Source organism: Carcharhinus amblyrhynchos, chromosome 3, assembly GCF_965287045.1.
Source record: "Carcharhinus amblyrhynchos chromosome 3, sCarAmb.v2.hapA, whole genome shotgun sequence".
NCBI lineage: Eukaryota > Metazoa > Chordata > Chondrichthyes > Carcharhiniformes > Carcharhinidae > Carcharhinus > Carcharhinus amblyrhynchos.
This window is the reverse complement of record NC_137326.1, coordinates 134,980,150-135,007,876: the sequence shown is the minus strand read 5'-3', so window position 1 is coordinate 135,007,876 and position 27,727 is coordinate 134,980,150. Positions and strand designations below refer to the sequence as shown.

The window sequence follows — 27,727 nt, the reverse complement described above, 5'->3', positions numbered from 1 at the left end:
CCTGGACAGAGTGGACACGGAATGGATGTGGGAGAGACTGGAATTCAAGGGACACTCCTGTAAAACTGAGATGAGGAGGAATTTCTTCAGCCAGAGAGTGGTGAACCTGTGGAACTCTTTGCCGCAGAGGGCTGTGGAGGCCAGGCCATTGAGTGGCTGAGATAGACAGAGATAGATAGGTTCTTGATTAATAAGGAGATCAGGGGTTATGGGGAGAAAGCAGGAGAATGGGGATAAGAATCATATCAGCCATGATTGAATGGAGGAGCAGATTCAGTGGGCTGAATGGCCTAATTCTGCTCTTATATCACCTCTGCGAAAGATTTGGTGTCCTTCCTTAGAGAGGTACATTTCAGTGGAAACAGTTCAGTTGACTTCTTGATGGGTTTGTCTTGTGAGGAATGGTTGAGAAGTTTTGGCCCTACACTAATTTGGAATTTCGAAGAATGCAATGTGATCTTACTGAAACATATAAGATTGTGAGAGAGCTTGAGAGGGCAGAGGCTGACATTATGTTTCCCCTTGTTATGGAATATGGAACTATGGGTATAGTGTGGAAATAAGTAGTCATCCATTTAAGATAGAGATAAGGAAGAATTTCCTCTTTCAGGAGGCAGTTAATCTTTGGAATTCTCCCCTTGGGATTTGAGAAGTTGCAGCATTGAAACCTAACGCACCAAATTCTCCTCAGTGTGTGACAGACCTGCCTGCCTGAAATATGCCAGGGCGTCACACAGCAGATAGATTCAATCTAGAGCCAATCTCCTGCCAATTATTCCCTGTGTGGAGGAGGAGTGGGTGAGGTGAGGATAGAATTAGGCAGCAGACAAAGAAGCTGCAATTATATAAGCACATTGCCGGTTTCTGAGTCAGATGTTGTGGGCTCCAATCCCTGCATGCCCAGATACTTTGAGCACAGACTCCAGACAGACACTCGAAGTGTGTATATGCTGCCCTGTCAGCCATGTGTGATGATGGGACATTAAAACTATAATTCCTTGTCCCCGCTGGTAAATGTACAAGTAAATTAAAAGTAAATTAAAGTTTATTAGTCACAAGTAAGACTTACATTAACACTGCAATGAAGCTACTGTGAAATTCCCCTAAATCCCATGGTACAATTTTCAAGAGGATGAGGGCAGTTCTCACCATTGTCCTGACCAATATTTATCCTTTAGAAACATCACTAAAGAAGATCACCTGGTCATTATTCCATTGCTACTTGTCGGATCTGGCTGTTGCCTATTCTACGTTACCAGTGACTACACTTGGAAAGTTCTTATTTAGTTGTGAAGCTTTGGGAATCCTATGGTTGTATAAGGCCTGTTTCAACGCAGGAACATTTTTCACCTTCCATATACCCAGGGCACCCCAAAAAGACTTCCCAGCCCATGAATTAGTCTGTCAGATAGTCGTCGACTGATGTTGAGCACGGAGTCAACTGTGAGTTCGAGAACACAACAGACAGTGAGGTAAAGGAGCTGTTTGCAGTGCGATAGGTTGAAGGATCAGTGTTGACTGGGATACTGGGAGAACTCTGCTCTTGTTTGAACAGAACCAAAGGATTGTTTACACCCCCGTAGGAAGGCACGGTGCTACAGTGGTTAGCACTGCTATCTCACTATATCAGTGACCTGGGTTCAATTCCAGCCTCAGGTGACTGTCTGTATGGAGTTTGCATTCTCTCCATGTCTGCATGGGGTTCCCCCCACAGCCCAAAGATGAGCCGATTAGGTTGATTGGCCGTGCTAAATTGACCTTTAGTGTCAGGGGAACTAGCAGGGTAAATATGGGGGGGCAACAGAGATGGGGCCCAAGTAGGATTGTTGTCAATACAGCCTTGTTGGGCCAAATGGCCTCCTTCTGCACTGTAGGGATTCAATGAACAGTAAGAAGTCTCACAACACCAGGTTAAGGTCCAACAGGTTTATTTGATAGTAATCTCCACAAGCTTTCAGGACACACCGTTCCTTCATCGGGTGAGTGGAGAGTTCTGTTCAGAAACAGGGCACATAAATGCACACACAGTTTACAGAATACTGATTAGAATGCGAGTATATGCCTTGTGCATTTATATGCCTTGTTTCTGAACAGAACTCTCCACTCACCTGATGAAGGAACGGTGTGTCCTGAAAGCTTGTGGAGTTTACTATCAAATAAACCTGTTGGACTTTAACCTGGCGTTGTGAGACTTCTTACTGAGCTTACCCCAGTCCAATGCTGGCATCTCCACACCGGGATTCTACAAAGGCAGACAGAATCTTGTTGCAACCGAACGGTGGCACTAAGCTCCAATAATATATCACTTCCCCAGTGCTGTGTCCCAATCGAAGAAGTGTGAAATTGTCAATGTAACGAGCAAAATAAAATGCTGTAAACCAATATTTGCTCTGTGACAACGCGTTGAAATTGGAAGAAATGAAATTGCAGCGATTAGTGGTCTGTGGTGAGAACTGATTCTACCACAGTTTCCTGCCGTGGTGTCTCTGCCTCTGTACCACTTCCTGTCTCCTCTGTGCTGTTAGGCAATCTGAAGAGGGTTTCTTTTTCCCTTCCTGAAAGGCAGTCTTTATCTGAATAACTGCAGTGATGCACACACCCAGTTTGTGTGTCTGTTGGCTTTGGCTGATGCTTGTCTATCATTTGAGAGAGCGTCGGGGTCATTCAGGGCATTAAACTGTGGCACACCGGTTTCCCCTCCTAATTACTTCCCTCTCCCATTCTCATTTCATTAGTTTTTTTTCCTCCCCTTAAATCAAAGTATAGGAAACTGATTTGGTATCCAAGCCCCCTGAATATTGGAGCAAGACTGGGAAAAAGTAATTCACATCTTCAAATAAGGAGATAGAACTAACCTTGGTGTGAGAAACATACCAGGTAACAGAACACAGTTCAATTCAGAGATGGGAAACAGAGTGAGAATCATCTTAAAGATTAAAGTTTATTTATTAATGTCACAAATAGGCTTACATTAACACTGCAATGAAGTTACTGTGAAATTCCTTTAGTCACCACACTCCAGCGCCTGTTCGGGTACACTAAGGGAGAATTTAGCACAGCCAATGCACCTCACCAACTTGTCTTTTGGACTTTGGGAGGAAATCAGAGTGCCTGGAGGAAAACCCACGCAGACACAGGGAGAATGTGCAGACAGTGACCCAAGCCAGGAATCGAACCCAGGTTCCTGTACTGTGAGACAGCAGTGCCAACCACTATGGCACCGTGCCCACCATGGATTCCTACATGGAAAGATTTGCTCAGCCGATCTTACCTAACTCTGAGTAGAAAATTGCAATGTTGTAGATGTGGTACGCATACAACAACAACTTGCATTTATGTAACAGCTTTAAAGTAATGAAATAACTGAATGTGCTTCACTGAAGTGTTATCCAAAAGAATAAATTTGACTTTGAGCCATATTAGGAGACAGTCGAATGTTTGACCAAAAGTTTGATCAATTCGGGAGGTTTTAAACAGCAATGTGCATAACAAACTGGATAGGTGCAGGGATAGGCTTTCTTCAGTGTGGGGAGACATTGGATAGGCTAGTGTTGTTTTTCTGTCTGTGTGGGGTCTGCATGTTCTCCCTGTGTCTGCGTGGGTTTCCTCCGGGTGCTCTGGTTTCCTCCCACAGCCCAAAGATGTGCAGGTTACGTGCATTGGTCATGCTAAATTGCCCCTTAGTGTCATGTGTAGGTTAGAGGGATTAGCGGGGTAAATGTGTGGGTTTACAGGTAAAGGACCTGTGTGGGATTGTTCTTGGTGCAGACTCGATGGACCAAATGGCCTCCTTCCACACAGTAGTGTTTATATGATTCTATGAATGGCCTCTTTCTGTGTCATAACACCACAGAAATATATACTTGAATCAGAAGCAATTCAGGGAAGATTCAGTCGGCTGAATCCTGGGATGAAACATTTCTTTGAGAGGATTGGAGTTTATCAAAATGTGAGGTGATCTTATTGAAACATATCCCATTCTGAATGGGCTTGAGGTGGTAGATGTGCTGTGGGGAAACCTAGAACTCAGGAGAATAGTTTGAAAGCAAGTGAGTAGTTTGCAAGCAAGTGTTCCCCATTTAAGACTGAGATGAGAAGAAATTTATCCTGAGGGCCGTTAGTTTTAGTCTTTTCCCAGAGGGCGGTGTAGGCTGGGTCATTGAATGTATATCCAGGGCTGAGGTAGACATGTTTCTGATCGACAGAGGGAGTTAAGCCTTGGGGACACACAGGAAAGTGGAACTAAGGCTACAATCTGATTGGCCATGATCTTATTGAATGACTTGACGAGCTGAATGGACTACACCTGGACCTTTACTTAATTTGTTCATATGGATTAGTGCCAGTTATAAATTAATACCATTTGAAATATCCAAACATCCATGTGTTGCAACTCCAATGGAAAAACAGAAAATGCTAGAAATACTCAGTAGATGAGGCAGCACCTGTGGAAAGTTAACACATCAGGCCAATGACTTCTTGCCAGAACTCATGAAAGGTCATCAATGGGGATAGGGTCTGGGTGGAATTATGGTCAGTACAGGCTCAATGGGCTGAATGGTCTCCTCCTACACTGGAGGGATGCTATGATCCTAACCCGGAAACATCAACTCTGTTTTCCTCTCCACAATTGCTGCCTGGCCTCCCGGATATTTGCTGCAATTTGTTTTTGTTCAGGTTTCCAGGAATCGCAGTATTTTGTTTGTGTATCGCTGCATCTCTCCCTGTGTCACATTGAGCACTCATTGTTCCCAACCCAGCTATAAATCAGTCTTGTACTGTTACCAGGTCAGTAGATTGTTTGGGTTCAAGTTCCACATCTAGAGACTTGAACCCATCATCAAAGAAAGAAAGAACATAGTCAGCAAACAGTGCAGCTTTCCCTCAGTACTGCACCAGAGAGTCCATCAGGTTTGTGTTTGAATCAACAACCTTAGTCACAGATCCCTGACATCAGCAGAGCGGGTGAATAGGATAGTAAAGAAGGCAAATGGGACACTAACTTTCACCACTCGTGGCATAGAGTATAAGAACAAGGAGGTAATGTTGGAGTTGTATAGAATGTTGGTTAGGCCAGAGCTGGAGTACTGTGTACAGTTCTGGATGGCACAATGGTTAGCACTGCTGCCTCACAGCACCAAGGACCCGGGTTCGATTCCCACCTTGGGTCACTATCTGTGCGGAGTCTGCACATTCTCCCTATATCTGCGTGGGTTTCCTTTGGGCGCTTTGGTTTCCTCCCACAGTCTGAAAGACGTGCCAGTTAGGTGCATTGGCCATGCTAAATTGCCGCTTAGTCTACCCAAACAGGTGCGCGGCAGAATGTGGCGACTAGGGAATTTTCACAGTGACTTCATTGTAGCGTTAATGTAAGCCTTACTCGCAACACTAATAAAAACTCGATAGGAAGGATGGATAGGAAGGATGCGATGGCAGTAGAAGGGATACAGAGGAAGTTTATCAGGATGTTGGCTGGGATGGAGCATTTGAACTACAGCGAGAGACTGGATAGGCTGGGATTGTTTGCTTTAGAGCAGAGAAGGCCGAGGGGGGAATGATTGAGCTGTAGAAGATTATGAGGGATATGGACAATGTGGATAGGAAGGAGCGATTCCCTTTGGTTGAGGGGTCAATCACCAGGGGGCATAGTTTTAGGCCAAGGGGCAGCAGATTCAAAAAAAAACAAAGAACAAGGATTCAGAGGGGATTTGAGAAGAATCTTTTTCACTCAGAGGGTACTGGGAATCTGGAATGCACTGCCTGGGAAAGTGATGGAGGTCAGAAACCTTACAACCTTTAAAAAACTATTTGGATAAGCTGAAATATCGTAACAATCAAAGACATGGGACAAGTGCAGGAAAATGGGATTAGTACGTCTTTATTGGTGGTTATTGTCTCTGCAGACTCGATGGGCCAAAGGGCCTTTTCTGTCCTCTATGACCTTCTGATTCAGAGCTGAGAGTTGTACCCAGTGAGAATCTCAGAATCCCCTGCAGTGCAGAAAGAGGCCATTTGCTTCAACTTTCCAAAAGAACATCTTACCTGGGTCCATTCCTCTGCTTTATCTCCATAACCCAGTTCATTTACCATGGCCAATCCACTTAACCTACACATCTTTGGAGTGTGGGAGGAAGTTGGAGCACCCAGAGGAAATCCATGCAGACACGGGGAGAACAGAGTTGAACCTAGGTCCCTGGCGCTGTGAGGCAGCAGTGTTAACCACTGTGCGTTGTGGGGCAGCAGTGTTAACCACTCTGCCACATCTAAGGAAGAGTTGGACACTGACTTGGGTGACATCGCTCAGTATTCCACCCTTTGGAGGAAATATTTCTTCCCTGTTGTCTGAACAAGTTTGGGATTTTTCCTGGCTTGGAATCATGAGGGAGGACACAATATATAGATTTCTGGTTTCAGTTTTCCAGGGGTAGGACTTCCTTCACTATTCCTGATCCGGAATCTCAGTGGGAGTGTCTTGAACTTGATTACTCTGTTGCTAACTGCCACCTTGCTGGTTCAGAGAAAATGACAGTGGTGGGAGCTTCAGTAAAACTAACACCATTTCCTTGTCCCTGCAGGGTTGTAAAGGAAGAGATTTCAGATGATAATGCCAAGTTGCCCTGCTTCAACGGTCGTGTGGTATCATGGGTGAGTCATTCTTTCAGTTCAGTTGGTTTGTGACCTCAACAGTGCTGATGAGCTGGGAGTGGCACAGAAAGAGGCCATTCGGCCCAGCTGGTCCATGCTGGTCTTCATGCTGCACACAAACTTTCTCCCATCTTCCTTCATCTCACCGTACGAACAAATCCTTCTGATCCATTCCCATGGGCTTCCACTGAAATCCATCTGTGCTGTTCACCCGGGTAACTCCGTGTGATGGTGAGTTCCATATAATCACCGCCCTCTAACCTGAGAAGTTTCTCCCGAATTCCTTCATCAGATTTATTTGTGAATAGCTGTAGGGATTCTAGATGTGCGTCACCTGTTGTAATGTGTAACTAACAGGTTGCGAGTGTAGAACGCAAAGTACAAAATAATAACTTGTTTGTGAACTTTGTGCTTATTGTCCTGTGAGTGTTGGGTTTAGGTAGCCCTCAGTGCCAGTCTTGGTTCAGTCAGGTTCCCTTATTCTGTCCCAATAGTGCTGGGTTCTTGGTATCTCACAGTAAGAAGTCTCACAACACCAGGTTAAAGTCCAACAGGTTTATTTGGTAGCAGAAGCCACTAGCTTTCAGAGTGCTGCTCCTTCATCAGGTAAGTGGGATTTCTATTCACAAACAGGGCATATAAAAACACAAACTCAATTTACAGAATAATGATTGGAATGCGAGTCTTTACAGGTAATCAAGTCTTAAAGGTGCAGACAGTGTGAGTGGAGAGAGGGTTAAGCACAGGTTAAAGAGATGTGTATTGTCTCCAGACAGGACAGTTAGTGAGATTTTGCAAGTCCAGGCAAGTCGTGGGGGTTACAGATAGTGTGACATGAGCCCAAGATCCTGGTTGAGGCCGTATGCGGAACTTGGCTATCAGTCTCTGCTCAGCGACTCTGCGCTGTCGTGTGTTGTGAAGGCCGCCTTGCTCGGTATCTGCCACAGATTAGTAAAGCTCCCATTACTGTGGTCCAGTCATGAATCTCTGCTCCAAACTTGGAGGAGTGCTGCTATTGATTTGCTTTGATTTGATTTATTATTGTCACATGTATTAGCATAGTGAAAAGTTTTGTTTCTTGTGCGCTATACAGACGAAGCATACCATTCATAGAGAAGGAATGGAGTGTGGAATGTAGTGTTACAGTCATAGCCAGGGTATAGAGAAAGATCAACTTACTGCAAGGCGCCTCCATTCAAAAGTTTGATGGCAGCAGGGAAGAAGCTGATCTTGAGTCAGTTGTTACATGACCTCAGAATTTTGTATTTTTTTCCCAAAGAAGATGGCGGAAGAGAGAATGTCCGGGATGCGTGGGGTCTGTAATTATACTGGCTGTTTTTCCGAGGCAGTAGGAAGTGTAGACAGTGTCACTGGATTGCATTAATGTAAGGGTTTACACCAACCTCTGGCACCTCTGAGTGAGATTGCTGGATTAATATCTGTGTTTTGTACCTTCAGTTGTGCTTTTTCCCTATTGGGGAACAGTGAGAAAGGTTGGGAGGACTAACAGGCTGAATATCATCCTGCTTCATTGTGTCGTGAGCACTCCTGCTGTGACCAACAAGTTCCGGAGTGGGACTTGAACCCGGAGCTTCTGTTGCCGAGCCAGGGATGATGCCAACTGAGCAAGAGGCCCTTCATGTTGGATTACTGAAAAGAGAGAAAGATCTCCATTTGTCTTTCAAAAACTCCGAATCCCAAAGTGTTTTCCAGCTAATGAAGTCTTTCTAATGTGCAACCACTGATGGTGGAGAAATAGCAGCTGTGTGCACAGCACGATCCCCAAACAGCATTGTGACAATGATCGGATCATTTGTTTAAATGATGCCGGGAGATGAATACTGGCCAGGACATCAGGAAACTCATCTTCAATATTGTGCTGTGCCCTCTTCTGCACACAGCCGAAGGAGCAGATGGGACCTTGGTGCCATTTTCACCACCGTGCACACTCTCAGTCATCAAAGACGTTTAGCGCACCTGATAAAAGCAAATTATTGCGGATGCTGGAATCTGAAACCAAATGAGAAAACGTTGGAAAATCTCAACAGATCTGGCAGCATCTGTAAGGAGAGAAATGAGCTGAGAAAGACATCAGACCTGCTGAGATTTTCCAGCATTTTCTCTTTTGGTTTACTGCATCGCCAGTCTCTGCCAAAAGGCATGTGATAACCGTCTGCAAATTCCCCTACAAGTCACGCACCATTCTGACTTTGAACTATATTAGCCAATTTCTCATCATCACTGCGTCAAAATCCTGAAGTTCCTTGCCTAACAACAGTGAAAATATCATCGCCACGTGGACTGCAGACACTCAAGAAGGCAGCTCACCCATCACCCTCTCAAGGGCAGCCAGGAATGGGCAATAAATGTTGGCCTTGCCAAACCATCCACATCTCCAGAATGATTTTTTTCAGATTGTAAGGTCTTAATTTGTTCTAATTCCGTGTAACACGGGGTGACCAGGGGCTGAGAGAGAGTTTACAGGTTGGTATGAACTGTACATTGGGGAGTGACAGCGGTGAAGGTTACAACCTTTTCACCTCTCAAGAGTTCATTTTATTTAAGAGTTGAGAACAGAAAACAGGACAAACAGTGATGCAGTGTCCTAAGCAGCTTGTTAATTATCCTCGCTCAATTAGTCCACTTTCTGGAGCTAGGCTGAAGGAGTTGTTTGAACAGGAAGCTGAGGGTTAGAAAACTCCCGGTTTCATGTCAAAGTTTCCCCAAAATGAGTGATTGCCGCTTGTAATCAGATCTGGAGCTGTCAGCACTCTTACATTACCCTTGTTTTTAAACACAAGGAGAACAAACAACTAATTTGCAGATCAGACAGGCTGTGAAGAGTGAGTTTGGACAAGCAAATTGGAAGAAAGAATTCTTCCTTTTTTAATCCCAGAAAACTTCCAAGCGGATACGGCAAGTATGCAAATGTTAGGGCGTGAGAAGACTCCAGGATGGCGCAGTGGGCAGCACTGCTGCCTCACAGCACCAGGTACCTGGGTTTGATTCCAGTCTCGGGTGACTGTCCTTGTGGAATTTTCATATTCTCCCAGTGTCTGCCTGGATCTCCTCCGGGTGCTCTGGTTTCCTCCCTTAGTCCAAAGACGTGCAGGTTAGGTTGATAGGCCATGCTAAATTGACCCTTAGTGTCAGGGGGATTTGCAGGGTAAATGCTTGGGGTTATGGGGATAGAGCCTGGGTGGGATTGTGGTTGGTGCAGACTCGATGGGCCGAATGGCAGTCTCCTGCACTGTAGGATTCTGTGGTTCTATGAAGACGTTAAAGCCTTGCCACCCATTACCCCCAGGATCAGATTTCATCAGATTTTTCATCAGATACAACACTGGTTGGACCTGAGTTGAAGTATTGTGGCCAATTCTGAGCATCGCACTTTGGACAGGATATGAGGGTCTTGGACAGGATATTGAAGGGATTCATTAGAATGGCAGCGGGGCTGAGGAAATTCAGTGATGTAAAGAGACCGGAGAAGCTGGGATTGTTTCTGAGAACGTTAAGCGAACATTTAGTGGAGATGTTTTGAATTCTGAAGGGCTTGGTGGAGTAAATGGGGAGAATTTTTTCACTTACAGGAGAGTCTGCAGTCAGAGGCTACAGATTTAATTGGCAAAAGGGGAGATTATTTTTCATAGCAAGTGTTATGATTTGGAATGCACTACCTAAAAGCAGATTCCATAGTATTTTTCCAAAGTGAATTAGATGAATACTTAATGGGAGGAGATGGCCCCCACTCTCTGGTAGGACTAATTGGATAGCTTGTTCAAAGAGCCAGCACAGGAATGATGGGCCAAATGGCCTCTTGCCAGAGTGTGGTGACTAGGGGATTTTCACAGTAACTTCATTGCATTGTTAATGTAAGCCTTGCTTGTGACTAATAAATAAATTTTTTATAAAATTCTGATCTTGTGCACATTTTTGAATTTTATGTGTCCACCGTTGGTCATCTTGCTTTCAGCGGGATGGGCCTTGAGCCCATTTAAGGAATTTGCTCCTTAAACATCTTCACCTCTCTCTCCTCCTCGTTTATGACATTAGTCATCTGTCCTCGTGTCACGTTGTGTGGGTCTGTGTGAAATTTTGCCTGAAGTTTGTGTGTAGCTCCTTGGGGCGTATTATTACATTAAAAGCATGATATAAATATTGCTCTTTAATTGCTTCCTTTCTGCTCGATTGCAGTTGCCTGTCCACTTTCTCCTGGTGAAAGACCTGGAAGGGTCACTGTGATAAAAGAATCATGTTAAAGTGAAGGAGGTTTCTGCTGTTTTAATGTTGGAAGCTCCTTCTGCTGTTTGGATTAATGTCGATTGTCTTCCTGTGTTACAGCTGGTGTCCGCGGAGGGTTCCCACTCGGATACTGGATCGACATGTGCGGATAGCCAGTCGGATTTACCTCCTCCCATCGAGCGGACAGGGGGGATCGGAGACTCACGGCCACCTTCCTTCCAGTGAGTGCACTAGGCAATTCTCAACTTGGAACCAGCTTGTACTTTCCTTCAGAATTTGACCAATGTGTTGAGGGTTGATGGAATTGAGTCTCTGATTTGGGGATCAGAATTATTGAGTCCTGGGCGCAGAACGAGGCCCAATTTGTCCCGATAAACATTTCTGATCTCTCACATGATGGAAGCCCCTCACTTCTGGTGCTATCATTATAAACCAATGGGATGATAATGTACCCGAGTTTTTTGTGGGATGTGGGTGTTGCCGGTTGGCCAGCATTTCTTACCCATCCCTAATTGCCCAGGGGCAGTTGAGAGTCAACCACAATGACGTAGCTCTGGAGTCACATGTAGCCCAGAAGGGAAAACGCTGGAAAATCTCAGCAGGTCTGGCAGCATCTGTAAGGAGAGGAAAGAGCTGATGTTTTGAGTCCATATGACACTTTGTCAAAGCCCAGACCAGGTAAGGGCAGCAGGTTTCCTTCCCTAAAGGGACATTAGTAAACCAGATGGGTTTTTCTGACAACTAACAATGGCTTCACCGTCACCAGTAGATGCTTAATTCCAGATTCTTAAAATTGAATTCAAATTCCACCATCCGGAATGTGGAGGTATTTGAACCCAGGTCCCCAGAACATTAGCTGAGTTTCTGGATTAATATGGCGATAATGCCACTAGACCATCGCCTCTCCAGTTTCGAGTTGGAATCAAATGTTGACCGAACAATTGGGCACCTTCAAAGAAAAAGCATTGCAGGCAATGTCAAGATAAGGGAAAAGAAAGGAAAGTGAATCCAGAGTGCCCTGGATGGTGAGAGAGACGGAGGCGAAGATAAAAAGGAAGAAGTGATGAATGACAGATGTCAGGTGGGGAATAACATGGAGAATCAGGCTGAATATAGAAAGACCAGCACGGAATTGAAAAGTGAAAGAAGAGAGCATGAAAAGAGACTGGCAGCGAATCTTAAAGGGAATCCCAAGGCTTTCTTTCAGCGTATGAATAATAAAAGGGCAGTAAATGAAAGAGTAGGGCCGATTAGGGATTAAAAAAGGAGGCAGGAACAATAGAGGAGGTATTAAGTGGAGCAGCTCTGACGAAGGGCTATCCTGACCTGAAACATTGGCTCTATTCTCTCTCACAGATGCTGTCAGAGCTGCTGAGATTTTCCAGCATTTCCTGTTTTTGTTTGAAATATTTCCAAGTTTGCTGATGACCAGAAACTTGGTGGGAATGAGTGGTCAGGAGAATGTTTAGAGGCTTCAGGGTGATTTAGGGAAGTTGAGTGAGTGGGCAAGTACTGGGCATATGCAGGATAACTTGGATAAATGCAAAGTTATCAAATTCAGATGAGAAACAGAATACATTTAAATGGTGATAGATTGGGAAATGTTAATGCACGAAGGGACCTGGATGTCCAAGTATGCTGGTTACTGAAAGCAAGCATACAGGTACAACAAGCAGTTAGGATATACTTGTCATGGAGGGAGTGTGGCAAAGGTTCACCAGACTGATTCCTGGGATGGTGGGATTGTCATATCAGGAGAGATTGGGTTGACTGGGCCTGTATTCACTGGAATTTAGAAGACTTAAGAGGGGATCTAATTGGACAGACGGGATGCAGGGATGTAGTTTTCCCTGGATGAGGGGTGGGGAGGTATCTGATACAAGGGTTCACAGTCTCAGGGTGCCTGGTTGACCATTGAGAACTGAGATGAGAGAATTTTTTCCAAAGGGTGGTGAGCTGTGGAATTCTCCACCACAAAAGGCTGTGGAGGCCAAATCAGTGAATATATTTAAGAAGTTGATGGTAGCCATGATGTAGAGATGCTGGCAGTGGACTGAGGTGGACACAGTAAGAAGTCTAACAACACCAGGTTAAAGTCCAACAGGTTTATTTAGTAGCATGAGCTTTCAGAGTGCTGCTCCTTCGTCAGCTGAGTGGAGAGTTTGGTTCACGAACAGACCATATATAAACACGGATTCATGTTCCAACCATTATGTTGTAATTGAGTTTGTGTTTATATATGCTCTGTTTGTGAACCCAACTCTCCATTCACCTGATGAAGGAGCAGTGCTCCGGAAGCTCATGCTACCAAATAAACCTCTTGGCTTTTAACCTGTTGTTGTGAGACTTCAAGGGTAGGGTAGGGACTCTGGGCTGGTGTGTTGCCTACCAGGGGCTGGGGTCCAGGATGTATCGGACAGAGTATTCAGGACTCTTAGGGGAGAGGGAGATCAACCCCAAGTTATAGTTCATGTGGGGACACATGACATAGGGAGATTAAGGGAAGGGGATATTAAGCAAAGATTTATGGAGTTGGGATGGAAACTAAAGGCGAAGTCAGAAAGAGTAGTTATATCTGGACTCTTGCCTGTGCCACGGGATAGTTTAGAGAGGAATAGGGAGAGGGAAAGTTTGAACTCGTGGCTGAGGGGATGGTGCAGGAGGGAGGGGTTCAGGTACTTGAGCAATTGGGGCTCATTCTGGGGAAGGTGGGACCTCTATAAGAGGGATGGTCTACACCTGAACCAGAGGGGAATCAATATCCTGGGGGGTAAATTTGCAAAAGCGATGCAGGAAGGTTTAAACTGATTCGGAGGGGGGGGAGGGATAGTGAGGAAAGGGGGTGAAAGTGAGGGGGGCATAGTTGGGGAATGCAAGGCACGGCATAGTGGGGGTGGGGCGGAGCAGGGTTTGAAATGCGTGTACTTTAATGCGAGGAGTATTCGCAATAAAGTGGATGAACTTGCAGCGTGGATCAGTACCTGGGACTTTGATGTTGTGGCCATTTCTGAGACATGGATAGAGCAGGGTCAGGAATGGATGTTGCAGGTTCCGGGGTACAAATGCTTTAGTCGGAGTAGAGAAGAAGGTAGAAGGGGGGGTGGGGTAGCATTGCTAGTCAAGGACTGTATCACAGTGTCGGAGAGAAAGTTTGATGAGGACTTGTCAGTTGAGGTAGTATGGGCGGAGATTAGAAATAGGAGAGGAGAGGTCACCCTGTTGGGAGTCTTTTATAGACCTCCTAAAAGTTCTAGAGAGGTTGAGGAAAGGATTGCGGAGACAATCCTGGTTAGGAGTGAAAGTAATAGGGTAATTGTTATGGGGGACTTTAACTTTACGAATATTGATTGGAGTTGCTATAGTTCTAGCTCGCTAGAGGGGTCAGTGTTTGTACAAAGCGTGCAGGAAGGTTTTTTGTCTCAGTATGTAGACAGGCCAACTAGAGGTGAGGCTATATTGGATTTGGTGCTGGGAAATGAGCCAGACCAGGTGCTAGACTTGGAAGTTGGTGTGCATTTTGGTGATAGTGACCACAATTCGGTTACGTTCACCTTAGTGATGGGAAGAGATAGGCATGAACCTCGGGTCAGCAATTTTAGCTGGGGTAAGGGCGATTATGAGGCTATCAGGAGTGAATTAGGAAGCATGGATTGGATTAGGGGATTACAGGGACTGGGAACGTCTGAAATGTGGAGTTTTTTCAAGGAGCAGCTACTGCGAGTCCTTGATAGGTATGTCCCTGTCAGGCATGGTGGATTTGGTAGATCTAGGGAACCGTGGTGCACTAAAAGAGTTGAGTCGATGGTTAAAAAGAAAAAGGAGGCTTATGTTCGGATGAGATTGGAGGGCTCAGATAGTGCACTAGAAAGCTTTAGATTGGCTAGGAGGGAGTTGAAGAGTGAGTTGAGAAGGGCTAAAAGAGGACATGAGAAGACTTTGGCTGATAGGATTAAGGAGAATCCTAAGGCGTTCTATAGGTATGTCAAGAACAGAAGGTTGGTCAGGGCAAGATTAGGGCCAGTTACAGACAGCAGGGGGAAGTTGTGTGTGGAACCGGAGGAGATTGGAGAAGTATTGAACCAATATTTCTCTTCGGTGTTCACGCAGGGGGACATGAATATAGCTGAGGAGGACATTGGGTTGCAGGGGTGTAAAATAGACAGTATTACGGTTGATAAAGGGGATGTGCTGGAAATTCTTGAGGGGCTGAAAATAGATAAGTCCCCTGGTCCGGATGGGATCTACCCTAGGATTCTCTGGGAGGCTAGAGAGGTGATTGCAGAGCCTCTGGCTCAGATCTTCAGGTCGTCATTGGTCTCTGGTGTAGTCCCGGAGGATTGGAGGATAGCGAATGTTGTCCCATTGTTTAAGAAGGGGAACAGAGACTTTGCCGGGAATTATAGACCGGTGAGTCTTACTTCTGTTGTGGGCAAGGTTTTAGAAAAAATTATTAGGGATAGGATTTATAGTTATTTGGAGTGTAATGAATTGATTAGAAATAGTCAGCATGGTTTTGTAGCGGGTAGGTCGTGCCTTACTAACCTTATTGAGTTTTTTGAGAAGGTGACCAAAGAGGTGGATGGGGGCAAGGCAGTTGACGTGGTATACATGGATTTTAGTAAGGCGTTCGATAAGGTTCACCATGGTAGGCTTCTGCAGAAAATGCAGATGTATGGGATTGTGTGTAATCTAGGAAGTTGGATCAGGAATTGGCTATCAGATAGGAGACAGAGGGTGGTGGTGGATGGTAAATATTCATCATGGAGTACAGTTACGAGTGGTGTGCCTCAGGGATCTGTTTTGGGGCCACTGTTGTTTGTAATTTTTATTAATGATCTGGATGAGGGTATAGTTGGGTGGATTAGTAAATTTGCTGATGACACCAAAGTTGGAGGTGTGGTAGATTGTGAGGAAGGGTGTCATAGTCTGCAGGGAGACTTAGATAGGTTGCAGAGCTGGGCCGAGAGGTGGCGGATGGAATTTAATGCGGAGAAGTGTGAGGTAATTCACTTTGGTAGGAGCAACAGATGTGTCGAGTATAGGGCTAACGGGAGGACTTTGAATAGTGTGGATGAACAGAGGGATCTAGGTGTATGTGTACATAGATCCCTGAAAGTTGGGAATCAAGTAGATAAGGTTGTTAAGAAGGCGTACGGTGTCTTGGCGTTTATTGGTAGGGGGATTGAATTTAGGAGTCGCAGTGTAATGTTGCAACTGTACACTACTCTAGTGCGGCCGCACTTGGAGTACTGTGTGCAGTTCTGGTCCCCGCATTACAAGAAGGATGTGGAGGCGTTGGAGAGGGTGCAGAGGAGGTTTACTAGGATGTTGCCTGGTATGGTGGGGAGGTCCTATGAGGAGAGACTGAGGGATTTAGGGTTGTTTTCGTTGGAAAGAAGGCGGCTAAGAGGGGATCTTATTGAAACATATAAGATGATTAGAGGTTTAGATAGGGTGGATAGTGATAGCCTTTTTCCTCGGATGGAGAAAGCTAGCACGAGGGGGCATGGCTTTAAATTAAGGGGGGGTAGCTACAGGACGGATGTCAGGGGTAGGTTCTTTACCCAGCGGGTGGTGAGGGATTGGAATGCCCTGCCTGCTGCAGTTGTAAATGCGTCTAGTTTGGGGGCGTTTAAGAGATCTCTGGATAGGTTTATGGACGAAAAGGGATTGGTATAGGCTAGTGGGTCATTGTTTTTGTAACTGGTCGGCGCAACATCGTGGGCCGAAGGGCCTGTTCTGCGCTGTAATGTTCTATGTTCTATGTTCTTACTAGATTTAAGAAGGATGTAGATAGATTTTCAACTATTTAGAACCTGTATTAAAGACTTGGATGACTGTTTTGTAACCAAGTTCACTGATGTTACAAAGGTAAGAAAGCAGGTTGTGAGGAGGGTACAAAGGATACACAGACCGCAGCGGGTCAGGAAGGCAGCTCATTACCCTCTTCTCGAGGGCAGTCCGGGATAGATAATAAATGCTGGTTGAGCCAGTGATGCTCACTCACCATGAATGAATTTTAAAACCTCTCTTTGTTATTCATTACCAGCTGAGTGTTGGAATTCAGTTTTCAGTAGGGCTTGGAGTGACACCGCTGTCGCTGGTGTTGAGAAGCAGGAACATAGTCATAGAGTCACGCAGTGCAGAAAAGGCCCTTTGGCCCATCGAGTCTGCGCCAACAGTAACTACCTAAAGTCGCGCTAATCCCATTTCTCAGTATTTGTTCCCCTATCCTTGAATGCTATGATGTTTCAGGTGCTCATCCAAATATTCAAAGGTTTTAAAGGTTTCCAGCCTCCACTACCTTCCCCAGCAGTGCATTCCAGATTCTCACCACCATCTGAGTAAAAGTGCTTATTCTCAAATCCCCTCTGAATCTCCTGCTCCTCACCCTAAAACTTTGCCCCTTCGCAATTGACCCCTCAATCAATATGGGACATGGATACAACAAAGGTACACACAAACTGTGTGGACAGTGATATCCATTATGAGCCTTGTAGTATTCTCCATAGTTCCTCTCATCCACCCGCCCCACACCCCAGCCCAGCTCGCTCACGTCACCTTATCACTCATCTCATATGCCAGAGAGTGTTGATGGAGTTCAACAAGTTGAATTTGCTCCCCCAGACTCCTCCACCCCCCTCCCCAGACTCCTCCACCCCCCTCCCCAGACTCCTCCACCCCCCTCCCCAGACTCCTCCACCCCCCTCCCCAGACTCCTCCACCCCCCTCCCCAGACTCCTCCACCCCCCTCCCCAGACTCCTCCACCCCCCTCCCCAGACTCCTCCACCCCCCTCCCCAGACTCCTCCACCCCCCTCCCCAGACTCCTCCACCCCCCTCCCCAGACTCCTCCACCCCCCTCCCCAGACTCCTCCACCCCCCTCCCCAGACTCCTCCACCCCCCTCCCCAGACTCCTCCACCCCCCTCCCCAGACTCCTCCACCCCCCTCCCCAGACTCCTCAATGCCCCCCCTTCAGATACCCCAGCTCCCCTAGCTTACGGGATGATCTAACGGGGCAGTGATGGGATGGTGGCAGCTGATTTGAAAAGAGAAAGGTCTGGGAGCCCAAGTCTGCCCTTTATGCATCTCTGGATGGTGGAGTTTGTGAGTAGCTTTCTCCAGTCTTCAGCTAACAGCTGAGTAATCAGTTGAAAGAAAAATTGCACGACAGAAGAATTGGAAAAGCATCCTTTACCTCCTCTTTCTCTCGTGTTGCTGTGGTAACTTCCAAGGCCCCACCTGTCCCCCTCCCCTCGCACTGCTGCCTCTGCTGTTGTAGACTGAGCTCGAGGAATTTGCTGCTCTGCTTGCTGGCCGGTTTATACCAGTCATTATTGGATTAGGGGGAATGTGGTCCTTCTGCAGACGATGCATTGTGCCCAAAATCCAAACCCAACATTTATCGGATTACATTACTTATGGAACTGGCCCGTTTCACCGCTGGGGGATGGTGAATTTGTAATTGAAGAACCAGCTCCTGTGGGCAGGGATTAGACAGGAGAACGTAAAATCCAGGAACTGGAGTAGGTTTTACAGCTCCTCGAGCCTGCTTCTCCAGTCAACAGCACCGTGTTTAATCTTTTACATCAGCCCCATCATCCTGGTCTAACCCCATGTTTCCCAGTTTCCTTGTGCTGTTCTGTTGATCTCAGACTGGAATAGACACAAAACCTTTTTTCAACACAGTGAGTGATTAAGATTTGGAATGCAAGGCCTGAGAGGCTTTCGAAAGGGCATTGGATCATTTTCTGAAAGGGAAAGATGTGCAGGGCTATGGGGAAATCTTTCTTGTAGAGGGTCAGCAGCATATAGACAATGGGCTGAATGGCCTCCTCCTATGATTCTGTAACAACGGATCACTCGAACCCTCTGTGTTAGATCATTTCCACCCTATAAGAAAATTTCTCCTCATCTCAGTCCTAAATAGTAGACCTCTTAATTTCCTCTAAATGACCTCTAAAATAATAAACCGCACACTTATCCACATTCATCTCCATCTGCCAAATTTTGCCCCTTTTCTCTGACCTATCCGGACCCATCTGTATACTTCTTATTTCTTTATTGCAATTTACTATCCCAACGATTTTAGTATCATCTGCAAATCTTGCTATGCCTGCATCCAAGTTATTGCACAGTGGTTAGCACTGCTGCCTCACAGCACCAGGGACCTGGGCTCGATTCCCGGCTTGGGTTACTGTGCGGTGTCCGCACGTTCTTCCCGTGTCTGCATGGGTTTTCTCCGGTTGCCCTAGTTTCCTCTCACATTCCAAAAGATATGCTGGTTAGGTGCATCGGCCGTGCTAAATTCTCCCTCAGTGTACACAAACAGGCACCGGAGTGTGACGACTAGGGGATTTTCACAGTAACTTCATTGCAGTGTTAATGTAAGCCCACTTGTGACACTAATAAATAAAAATATAGATTGTAAATAGTTGGCACCTGAGGACCATTATAGATCAGAACTGCGCACAGTGTTCCAGCTGAGGCCTCTCTGGAATGAAGTTTATTTGGCTTGAATTGAATATCTCCATGAACAGCTGCTGCTGTTTATTGACTGTCCTACCTTTCCGGTCCAGTCCACTTGGGCCACATCTGTTGTCAAAGCAGCTCAAGGTGGTTAGTCTTAGTGCAATGTGCTGAATAATTTCTGCAGCGATATCACAGTGATTAGCACTACTGTCTCACAGCATCAGGGATCTGGTTTGATTCCAGCCTCAGGTCATTATGTAAACTCCACACGGACGTTCTCCCCGTGTCTGCGTGGGCTTCCTCTGGATGCTCTTGTTTCCTCCTGTAGCCCAAAGATGTGTGGGTTAGGCGGACTGGCCATGCTAAATTGACCCTTAGTGTCAGAGGGATTAGCAGGGTAAATATCTGGGGTGACAAGAATAGGGCCTGGGTGGGGATGTGGTTGGTGCAGACTCAATGGGCTAAATGGCCTCCTTCTGCACTTTAGGGATTTTATGAATGACAACCTTTCTTCTTTGTACTGGGTTTGACTCCAACAATGGAGAGATTTCCCCGATTTCCACTGACTTCAGTTTTGCCAGTCCTCCTTGATACCACACATGGTCAAATGCTGTCTTGATGTCAGAAGCAGATGCCCCTCTGATATTCAGCTCTTTTGTCTATATTTTGCCCAAGACTGTGTTATGATTCCTGGATCAGAAAACCAAGGTATGTTGCAAAGTCAGAATAGAGCCTGACAATTTTTTTTATTTTGGTGTAAATATAAGGAAAGGAAGCTTCACCCCAGGTGTGATTCTAGTGACAGATTTGGAATCTTTTTTCAAAACAGGATTTATTCATAACAGTCTAACTATAGCTCAAACAAAATGAAACAGTTTAACTCTTAACCATTGAACAATCTTTAAACATGAAAGAAACAGCTCCAATTTCTAACTTCTAATTCCTAGTTAAGGAGGCGATAACCTAGTGATATTATCACTAGACTATTAATCCAAAAACTCAGCTAGTGTTCTGAGGAGCCAGGTTCAAATCTCGCCATGGCAGATGGTGGAATTTAAATTCAATTTAAAAAAATCTGGAATTAAGAATCTACTGATGACCATGAAATGATTGTCAGTAAAACCCATGGTTCACTAATGTCCAGCATCCTTAGCTGCTGTGGCTTATGTGACCCACAGCAATGTGGTTGACTCTCAACTGCCCTCTGAACAAGGATGACTAGGGATGGATAATAAATGCTAGCCAGTCACCAACTTATCACTATTTCAGTTTCAAATAAGCAGCAATCTTCTTCTAGACTTATCCCCACTTTAAATATAGTTAGCAAACCCGGGCAAACTTGCTTTAAATTAGTGTAGAAAGTCCTAAAACTGTCAGTGAGACTTTGCAGAGAGAACAACTATTTAAACAGCTCCAGTCAACAATTAACCACAGAAAACTGCTTCTCTGCTACAAAACTAGCTGCTTCCATCAACATCATGATCATATGTCCCTGTATACCTAAACTTATTTTCCATTACTTCAATCAAAAAACCCCGGGGCTTGTCTCAACTTATAAACGAGAGTGCATTAACTTTCTGCTAAATAAAGACTTCACAGCTAAAAGGAGTAATTACCCTGCATTCCTGTCAGTCATACTGATTACCTGTGGAAAAAACTTTAAAACATTGTACAGAAACATAAAATATATTAGTAGCAGAGAATCATCACAAACTGCAATGTCCATGGCAGAACCCAGATTGTCTGAAACCAGCCAGGAGCACCTAGGAATAGCTGATCCTGGAGGTAACAAAGGCACAAATAAGGGCTTCAGCAGCAGATGAGGTCAGATGGGCAAGGTCAGGCGATGTTCTTGAAATGGAAACATGCAGGCAGAGTAATGGCACTAATATGAGGCTATGAACAGCCTGATAAGTTGGAGATGGTGGAGGGTTGAGAGAGATGATGGTGAGGTACAGTTGAGTGTTCTTAGCGTATAAAACTAACACTCTGCTTTCTGATGATGTCACTGAAGAGAAACATGCCAGTGAGGAATAGGAGTGGGTGGGGGGGAATGGATGTATCCGTGAAGGACACCAGAATTAATGATATGGATGCAGGAAGAGACGCCATTGCAAATGGCTCTTTGGCTGTGATAAGTTAGGTAAGAATGAGAACATGGGGTTAGATACAGAGTAAAGCTCCCTCTACACTGTCTCCCATCAAACACTCCCAGGACAGGTTACAGCACGGGGTTAGATGCAGAGTAAAGCTCCCTCTACACTGTCCCCCATCAAACACTCCCAGGACAGGTACAGCACGGGGTTAGATACAGAGTAAAGCTCCCTCTACACTGTCCCCCATCAAACACTCCCAGGACAGGTACAGCACGGGGTTAGATACAGAGTAAAGCTCCCTCTACACTGTCCCCATCAAACACTCCCAGGACAGGTACAGCATGGGGTTAGATACAGAGTAAAGCTCCCTCTACACTGTCCCCCATCAAACACTCCCAGGACAGGTACAGCACAGGGTTAGATACAGAGTAAATCTCCCTCTACACTGTCCCCATCAAACACTCCCAGGACAGGGACAGCACGGGGTTAGATACAGAGTAAAGCTCCCTCTACACTGTCCCCATCAAACACTCCCAGGATAGGTACAGCACGGGGTTAGAGTAAAGCTCCCTCTACACTGCCCTCTCCATGCTGTGTAAATGACGGATATGTCCATGTTTCTGGAATTGCTGGCTGCTTCCACCAGGGGGCAGTGAGCCAACACCGTTACAGAACAGTTGGAAGATGCTAACTCGGGCTGTAGGTTTGTGACTTTTATTGGAAACAGAGTTCATTTCACTCACACTTACCTGATCAACAGACAAGTGCTCTTACACTTCCAAGAGGGGCTTCAGATTCAGTACAGTTATTGTGTAGATGTTTGGGGGAGGGGGATTTCCAGATTTTCTTTACCCTTTAACCAGTGATTCTGCTCTGATCAGCCTCGTTCCAATTGACTGGGTTCTCAGTTTGTTTTTTCACCCAGAGTATAGCTGAACTCACTAATGCCATTTACTGATCACATGGGCCTGAGCTGGGGGTGAGGTTATTAGCCTCAGGAGTGGGGGAAAGGCCTGGGTAAAAATTCCTGGTTGTTGTCAGATGATCTCTAAACTGTTTTTATATTCTGTGGGAATGTCAGGATGAGGGCAGGATCTGGTTTGGATGTGATGCGCCCACGGATGCATAATCCATGGACCTTTGCTGTGTTAAAAAAAAAACAGGCACCTGGGCGAGGAAGCGAGGTCTCTCCTCATGATGTAAAAACAATGGAATGAGGTAGCAATATGGAACGTAGTCTGTGTCAGATTGTCTGCAGATTGACCTGGAGTTGATCAATGCCAATCACTGTCTGTGCCACCAAAACACCAGGCAGTGCAGAAGGAGGCCATTTGGCCCATCGAGTCTGCACTGACTCTTCTACCCAGTCCCACTCTCCCCTGCCTTATCCCAGTAACCTCCTTTCTGTGCAGAGAGCATTCTGACCATCTCCAGCAAAGGAGAATTGAGCCCCGTCCCCTTGGCTGTAACGGTTCACCGTTGACAAGACATTTAACTGGACCAGCCATCAACATACTCTGCCTACAAAGTCTTGATAGAAGAAGCTGGTGTAGGTGTTGAGAGATGAGGAAATGCTGACAGTTCTCTGATTATACTCTGCTACATTCTTCAAATGTGGTTCATCCCACACTTTGAAGAGATCCCTTGAGATGCAGAGAACTCGCTCCGAGTGGGAGAGGATTTATGTTTATGAACGTAGGCTATTTATCTCTCGTTGTTCAGGCCTCATTCCTTCCAGTATAAATAGAAAACACCCCATGAAGATAAATGTCTCCACCAGTCCTCTTGGTTTCATTCAGTGTAACTTAGTTCAGTAACTTTCAGTGAAAGTGTGTGGGTGGCACAGTGGTTAGCACTGCTGCCTCACAGCACCAGGGCCCCAGGTTCAATTCCCAGCTTGGGTCACTGTCTGTGTGGATTTTGCGCGTTCTCCCAGTGTGTGCATGGGTTTCCTCCAGGTGCTCCAGTTTCCTCCCACAGTCCAAAGATGTGCAGGTTAGGTGCATTGGCCGTGCTAAATTCTCCCTCAGCATACTCGAACAGGTGCTGGAGTGTGGCGACTAGGGGATTTTCACAGTAACTTAGTTGCAGTGTGAATGTAAGCCTACTTGTGACACTAAAAAATAAACTTTTTACTTTACTTTATTGACTTAACTTCCAGGGACATAGGTACAGGAGGAGGCCATTCAGCCCCTTGAACCTGTTCACCATTCAATGGCTGCTCCGTGCCTCAAGTGCCATTGATTCCCTTGGGTAAAATCATATGGCACAGAGGCCATTTGGCCCATTTTATCTGTGCTGGTTCTTTGAAAGAGCCATTTAACAAGTCTCACTTTGCCACTCTTTCCTCTGAATCCTCCAGCATTTTTAATGTTTTATATTTTTAATATTTGTTTTGATATATGCCTAATCCTGCACCATACAAACCTGCTTTTATCTGATCGTACCGTCACATTGCCAGCAGTGACAGTGTGACTAAGCTGCTGACACCATGAGTTTTACCCTGTGTGATACTTGCTGCGTGGTGATGATGTGGGATTCAGACTCAGGGCGCTCATTTTTATTTATTTTTCCCGCAGCGCCAATGCAGCCGGGAGTCAGGACAACCTGGACAACGAGACGGAGACCGAGTCGGTGGTCTCTTCACGAAAGGAGCGGCTACGCCGGAAGGAAGGTCATGAACACGGTGAGTAATCCCTTTCGAATGGGTGAGAAGTAGAGAGGAAAAGGTGCTCCCCACTAAGTCACCCCAAGCAGCACGGATATGCCAGTGATTTACGTGGGATTTACAACCTAGAAACAGGCCATTTGGCCCAACTGGCCTATGATGGTGTCTACCCTCCGTATGGGCCACATCACCACCACCACCACCTTCACACACACACACTCCCCCCAATCACCCTCAATCCTTAATCATCTCACCTTAACAACATAGTAAAAGCTTTATAGCTCTGAAAGCTATCAGTAGAGTGTATTTCAACTGCAGTAGCTGGAAAGAGACTATCCTAAAATCCCTACTACTGAGTGCAGGACCTACTCATCTGCACATTCCGACAGGGATAATGCCAAGTACAGAACGGGATCAGGAGCTATTACCCATGCCAGCCACTATCATGAACCCAATTCCTGCTCCAGGTTGGATCAGCTACCTCTGCCCAGTTTAAGAGTCAGACTCTTAACAGAATCGAAGTCAATGGGAATCGTATTGAACAGGAAGGCAGCTGGTCATTGGATCCCATTCATCCCAATCCCACGACATCACTGTAGGATATTCCGGTGGTGACATCCTCAGCCCAACAATCTCCCGCTGCTAGTTATTGACATTTCCAGTGTCGTAAGGTTAGAAATTGGGACACTCACTGATGATTGCACAGTGGTCAGTACCATTCTCCACTCCTCAGAGAGTGAAGCAGCCTGTGCCTGCAGATAGCAAGACCTGGACAATATTCAGGCTCAGCCTGATAAGTAACGTTGACACTACGATCATCTTTATCCAGGTGGGGAAATGTTTAGAGGTGATGTGCAAGGCAAGTTTTTTTTTTACATAGAGGGTGGTGAATGTCTGGAATGCGCTGCTCAGGGAGGCGGTGAGAGCAGGTACAGTAGCAGCATTCAATGGGTAACTAGACAAATACGTGAATAGGACGGGAATGGAAGGATATGGTCTCTGAGTGCATATGGTTTCGTTTCGGCAGGTATCATGATTGGCGCAGGCTTGGAGGACCGAAGGGCCTGTTCCTGTGCTGTACTGTTGTTTGTTCTTTTGTTGTAATCAGAATGTGAAATTTTCCACCCCATGTTGTTGAAGCAGAGATGTGTTTAAGACGAAACTAGGATGTACCTGAGGGAGAAAGAAATAGAGAGGTGCGTTGATAGGGTGAAATGATATAGGATGGGACGAGGTATATGTGGAGTACCAAGAACAGCATGAAGCTGTTGGGTCAAGTAGCCTATTACTGTGTTGCAGAGTGGGGTAGGGGTGGGGAGGTGTTGACGCGCTTCCACCAAATACTGTGCACTGGTGCAGCAGTTCTCAATGTATTTGTGAGGAGTTGGGGATCAGAGGATGGGGTTTCACCACTGCCAAAGTTGAATATTCTTGCGTGATCCCAAACTAATTATAGATAAAGCCTAAGTCAGTCGTCTAAGAGAAAATTATTATGTCCCCATTGTAACATTCACTTAGGACTGATGTAAGAGGAGAGATTAAGTCGGTTAGGATTGCGTTCGCTGGAGTTCAAAAGAATGAGGGGGGATCTGAAAGAAACCTATAAAATTCTAACAGGACTAGACAGGGTAGATGCAGGAAGAATGTTCCCAGTGGTGGGGCTGACCACAATGGAGATGAGGAGAAATTTCTTCATCAAGAGATTGGTCAGCCTGTGGAATTCGCTACTACAGAAAGTAGTTGAGGCCAAAGCATTGAATATTTTTGAGGTGAAGGGGATCAAAGGATGTTGGGGGAAGGCAGGATCAGGCTGTTGAGTTGGATGATCAACCATGATTGTACTGAATGGCAGAGCAGACTCGAAGGGCTGAATGGTCTCCCCCCACTCCTATTTTCTATGGTTCTTAAATAGATATTATAACAATATTCATTGGCTGTAAGTTCTTTTGGACATACCGACAGTTCTGCTTTCCAGGGTTTTTATCTCAAATTCTCTATCTGAGAATACATTCCATCCATTTGTGACTTCCTACCTCTCTCCGTCCGCTTCTTTGAGACACTCCTTTAACTTATCTCCTTGGCTCAGCTTTTCATCAAGCCCACATCCTTCAGTCCCCATCGGTGACCATGCCTTCAGCCGCTGAGACCATCAGGCCTGGAATTCCCTCCCTGAACTTCCCCATTTCTCTCCTCCATTGAGAAACTCCTTAAAACCCAGGCCTTTATCCAAGCATAGAAACATAGAAGATAGGAGCAGGAGGAGGCCATTTGGCCCTTTGAGCCTGCTCCGCCATTCATTAAGATCATGGCTGATCATCCAACTCAATAGCCTAATCCTGTTTTTTCCCCATAATCTTTGATCCCATTTGCCCCAAGTGCTATATCCAGCTGCCTCTTAAATACATTCAGTGTTTTGGCATCAACTACTTCCTGTGGTAATGAATTCCACAGGCTCACCCTCTTTGGGTGAATGTCCCCTCATCTCTGTCCTAAATGGTCTACCCTGAATCCTCAGACTGTGACCCCTGGTTCTGCACTCCCCCACCATCAGGAACATCCTCCCTGCATCTACCCTGTCTAGTCCAGTTAGAACTTTATAAGTCTGTGTGATGTCCCCCGTCATTCGTCTGAACGCCAGCGAAAACAATCCTAACCTAGTCAATCTCTCCTCACGCATCAGTCCCGCCATCCCTGGAATCAGCCTGGTAAACCTTCGCGGCACTCCCTCGAGAACAAGAATATCCTTCCTCAGAAAAGGAGACCAAAACTGTACGTGATACTTTAGGTGTGGCCTCACCAAGGCCCTGTATAATTGCAACAACACATCTCTCAAAACCTCTCACAATGAAGGCCAACATACCATTTGCCTTCTTTACCACTTGCTGCACCTGCATGTTTACCTTCAGTGACTGGTGCACAAGGACACCCAGGTCCCGCTGCACACTTCACTCCCCCAATTTACAGCCACAGGTAGTAATCTGCATTTGGTCACCTTTTCTGATAGCTCCTCCTTTAGCTCAGTACTTGTTCTTGTCTGATAGCGCTCCCCTGAGGTGCCTTGGCACATTTCACTGTGTCAAAGGTGCCATATAAATGCAAGTTGTTGTCTTTGCTTTGTGCAAAGGAATTTCTCTGTCAATCTGAGTTGAATCTGGATTCCTCTGTCCTCCTCTCACTCTTAGACACCCCTGAGACTGTCAGTATTTATGGAAGGTCCTTTATATATATTGATTCACTCCTGAAAATATTCCCCAACTAACAGCACTGAAAAGCAGGTTATTGTTCTCTGATCTCATTATCATTTCTGGGATCTTGCTGTATGCAAATTAGCTAAAGCAGAGCACTGTCTACACTTCTAAAGTATTGGAAAATGGGATTAGAATAGTTGGGTGAATTGTCGCAGATGCGATGGGTTGAAGGGCCTTTTTCTGTGGTGTATACATAGTAACATAGAAGATAGGAGTAGGAGGAGGCCATTTGGCCCTTTGAGCCTGCTCCACCATTCATCACGATAATGGCCGATCGTCCAACTCAGTGACCTAATCCTGCTTTTTCCCCATAACCTTTGATCCCATTTGCCCCAAGCATAGTAATTTTGACCCA

The 27,727-nt window shown here is 45.7% G+C and overlaps 1 protein-coding gene across 1 annotated transcript in view; it reads left to right on the top strand.

Annotated features, from left to right (window-relative positions):
* The window catches only part of dvl3b (dishevelled segment polarity protein 3b), a 114,902-nt gene that overhangs the window by 28,431 nt on the left and 58,744 nt on the right, over positions 1 to 27,727 (top strand). The window contains exons 2-4 of the mRNA XM_080186065.1: positions 6,576 to 6,645; positions 10,987 to 11,108; positions 24,036 to 24,142. Coding sequence (XP_080042191.1) covers positions 6,576 to 6,645; positions 10,987 to 11,108; positions 24,036 to 24,142 — 299 coding nt within the window. The remainder of the gene's footprint in view (positions 1 to 6,575; positions 6,646 to 10,986; positions 11,109 to 24,035; positions 24,143 to 27,727) is intronic.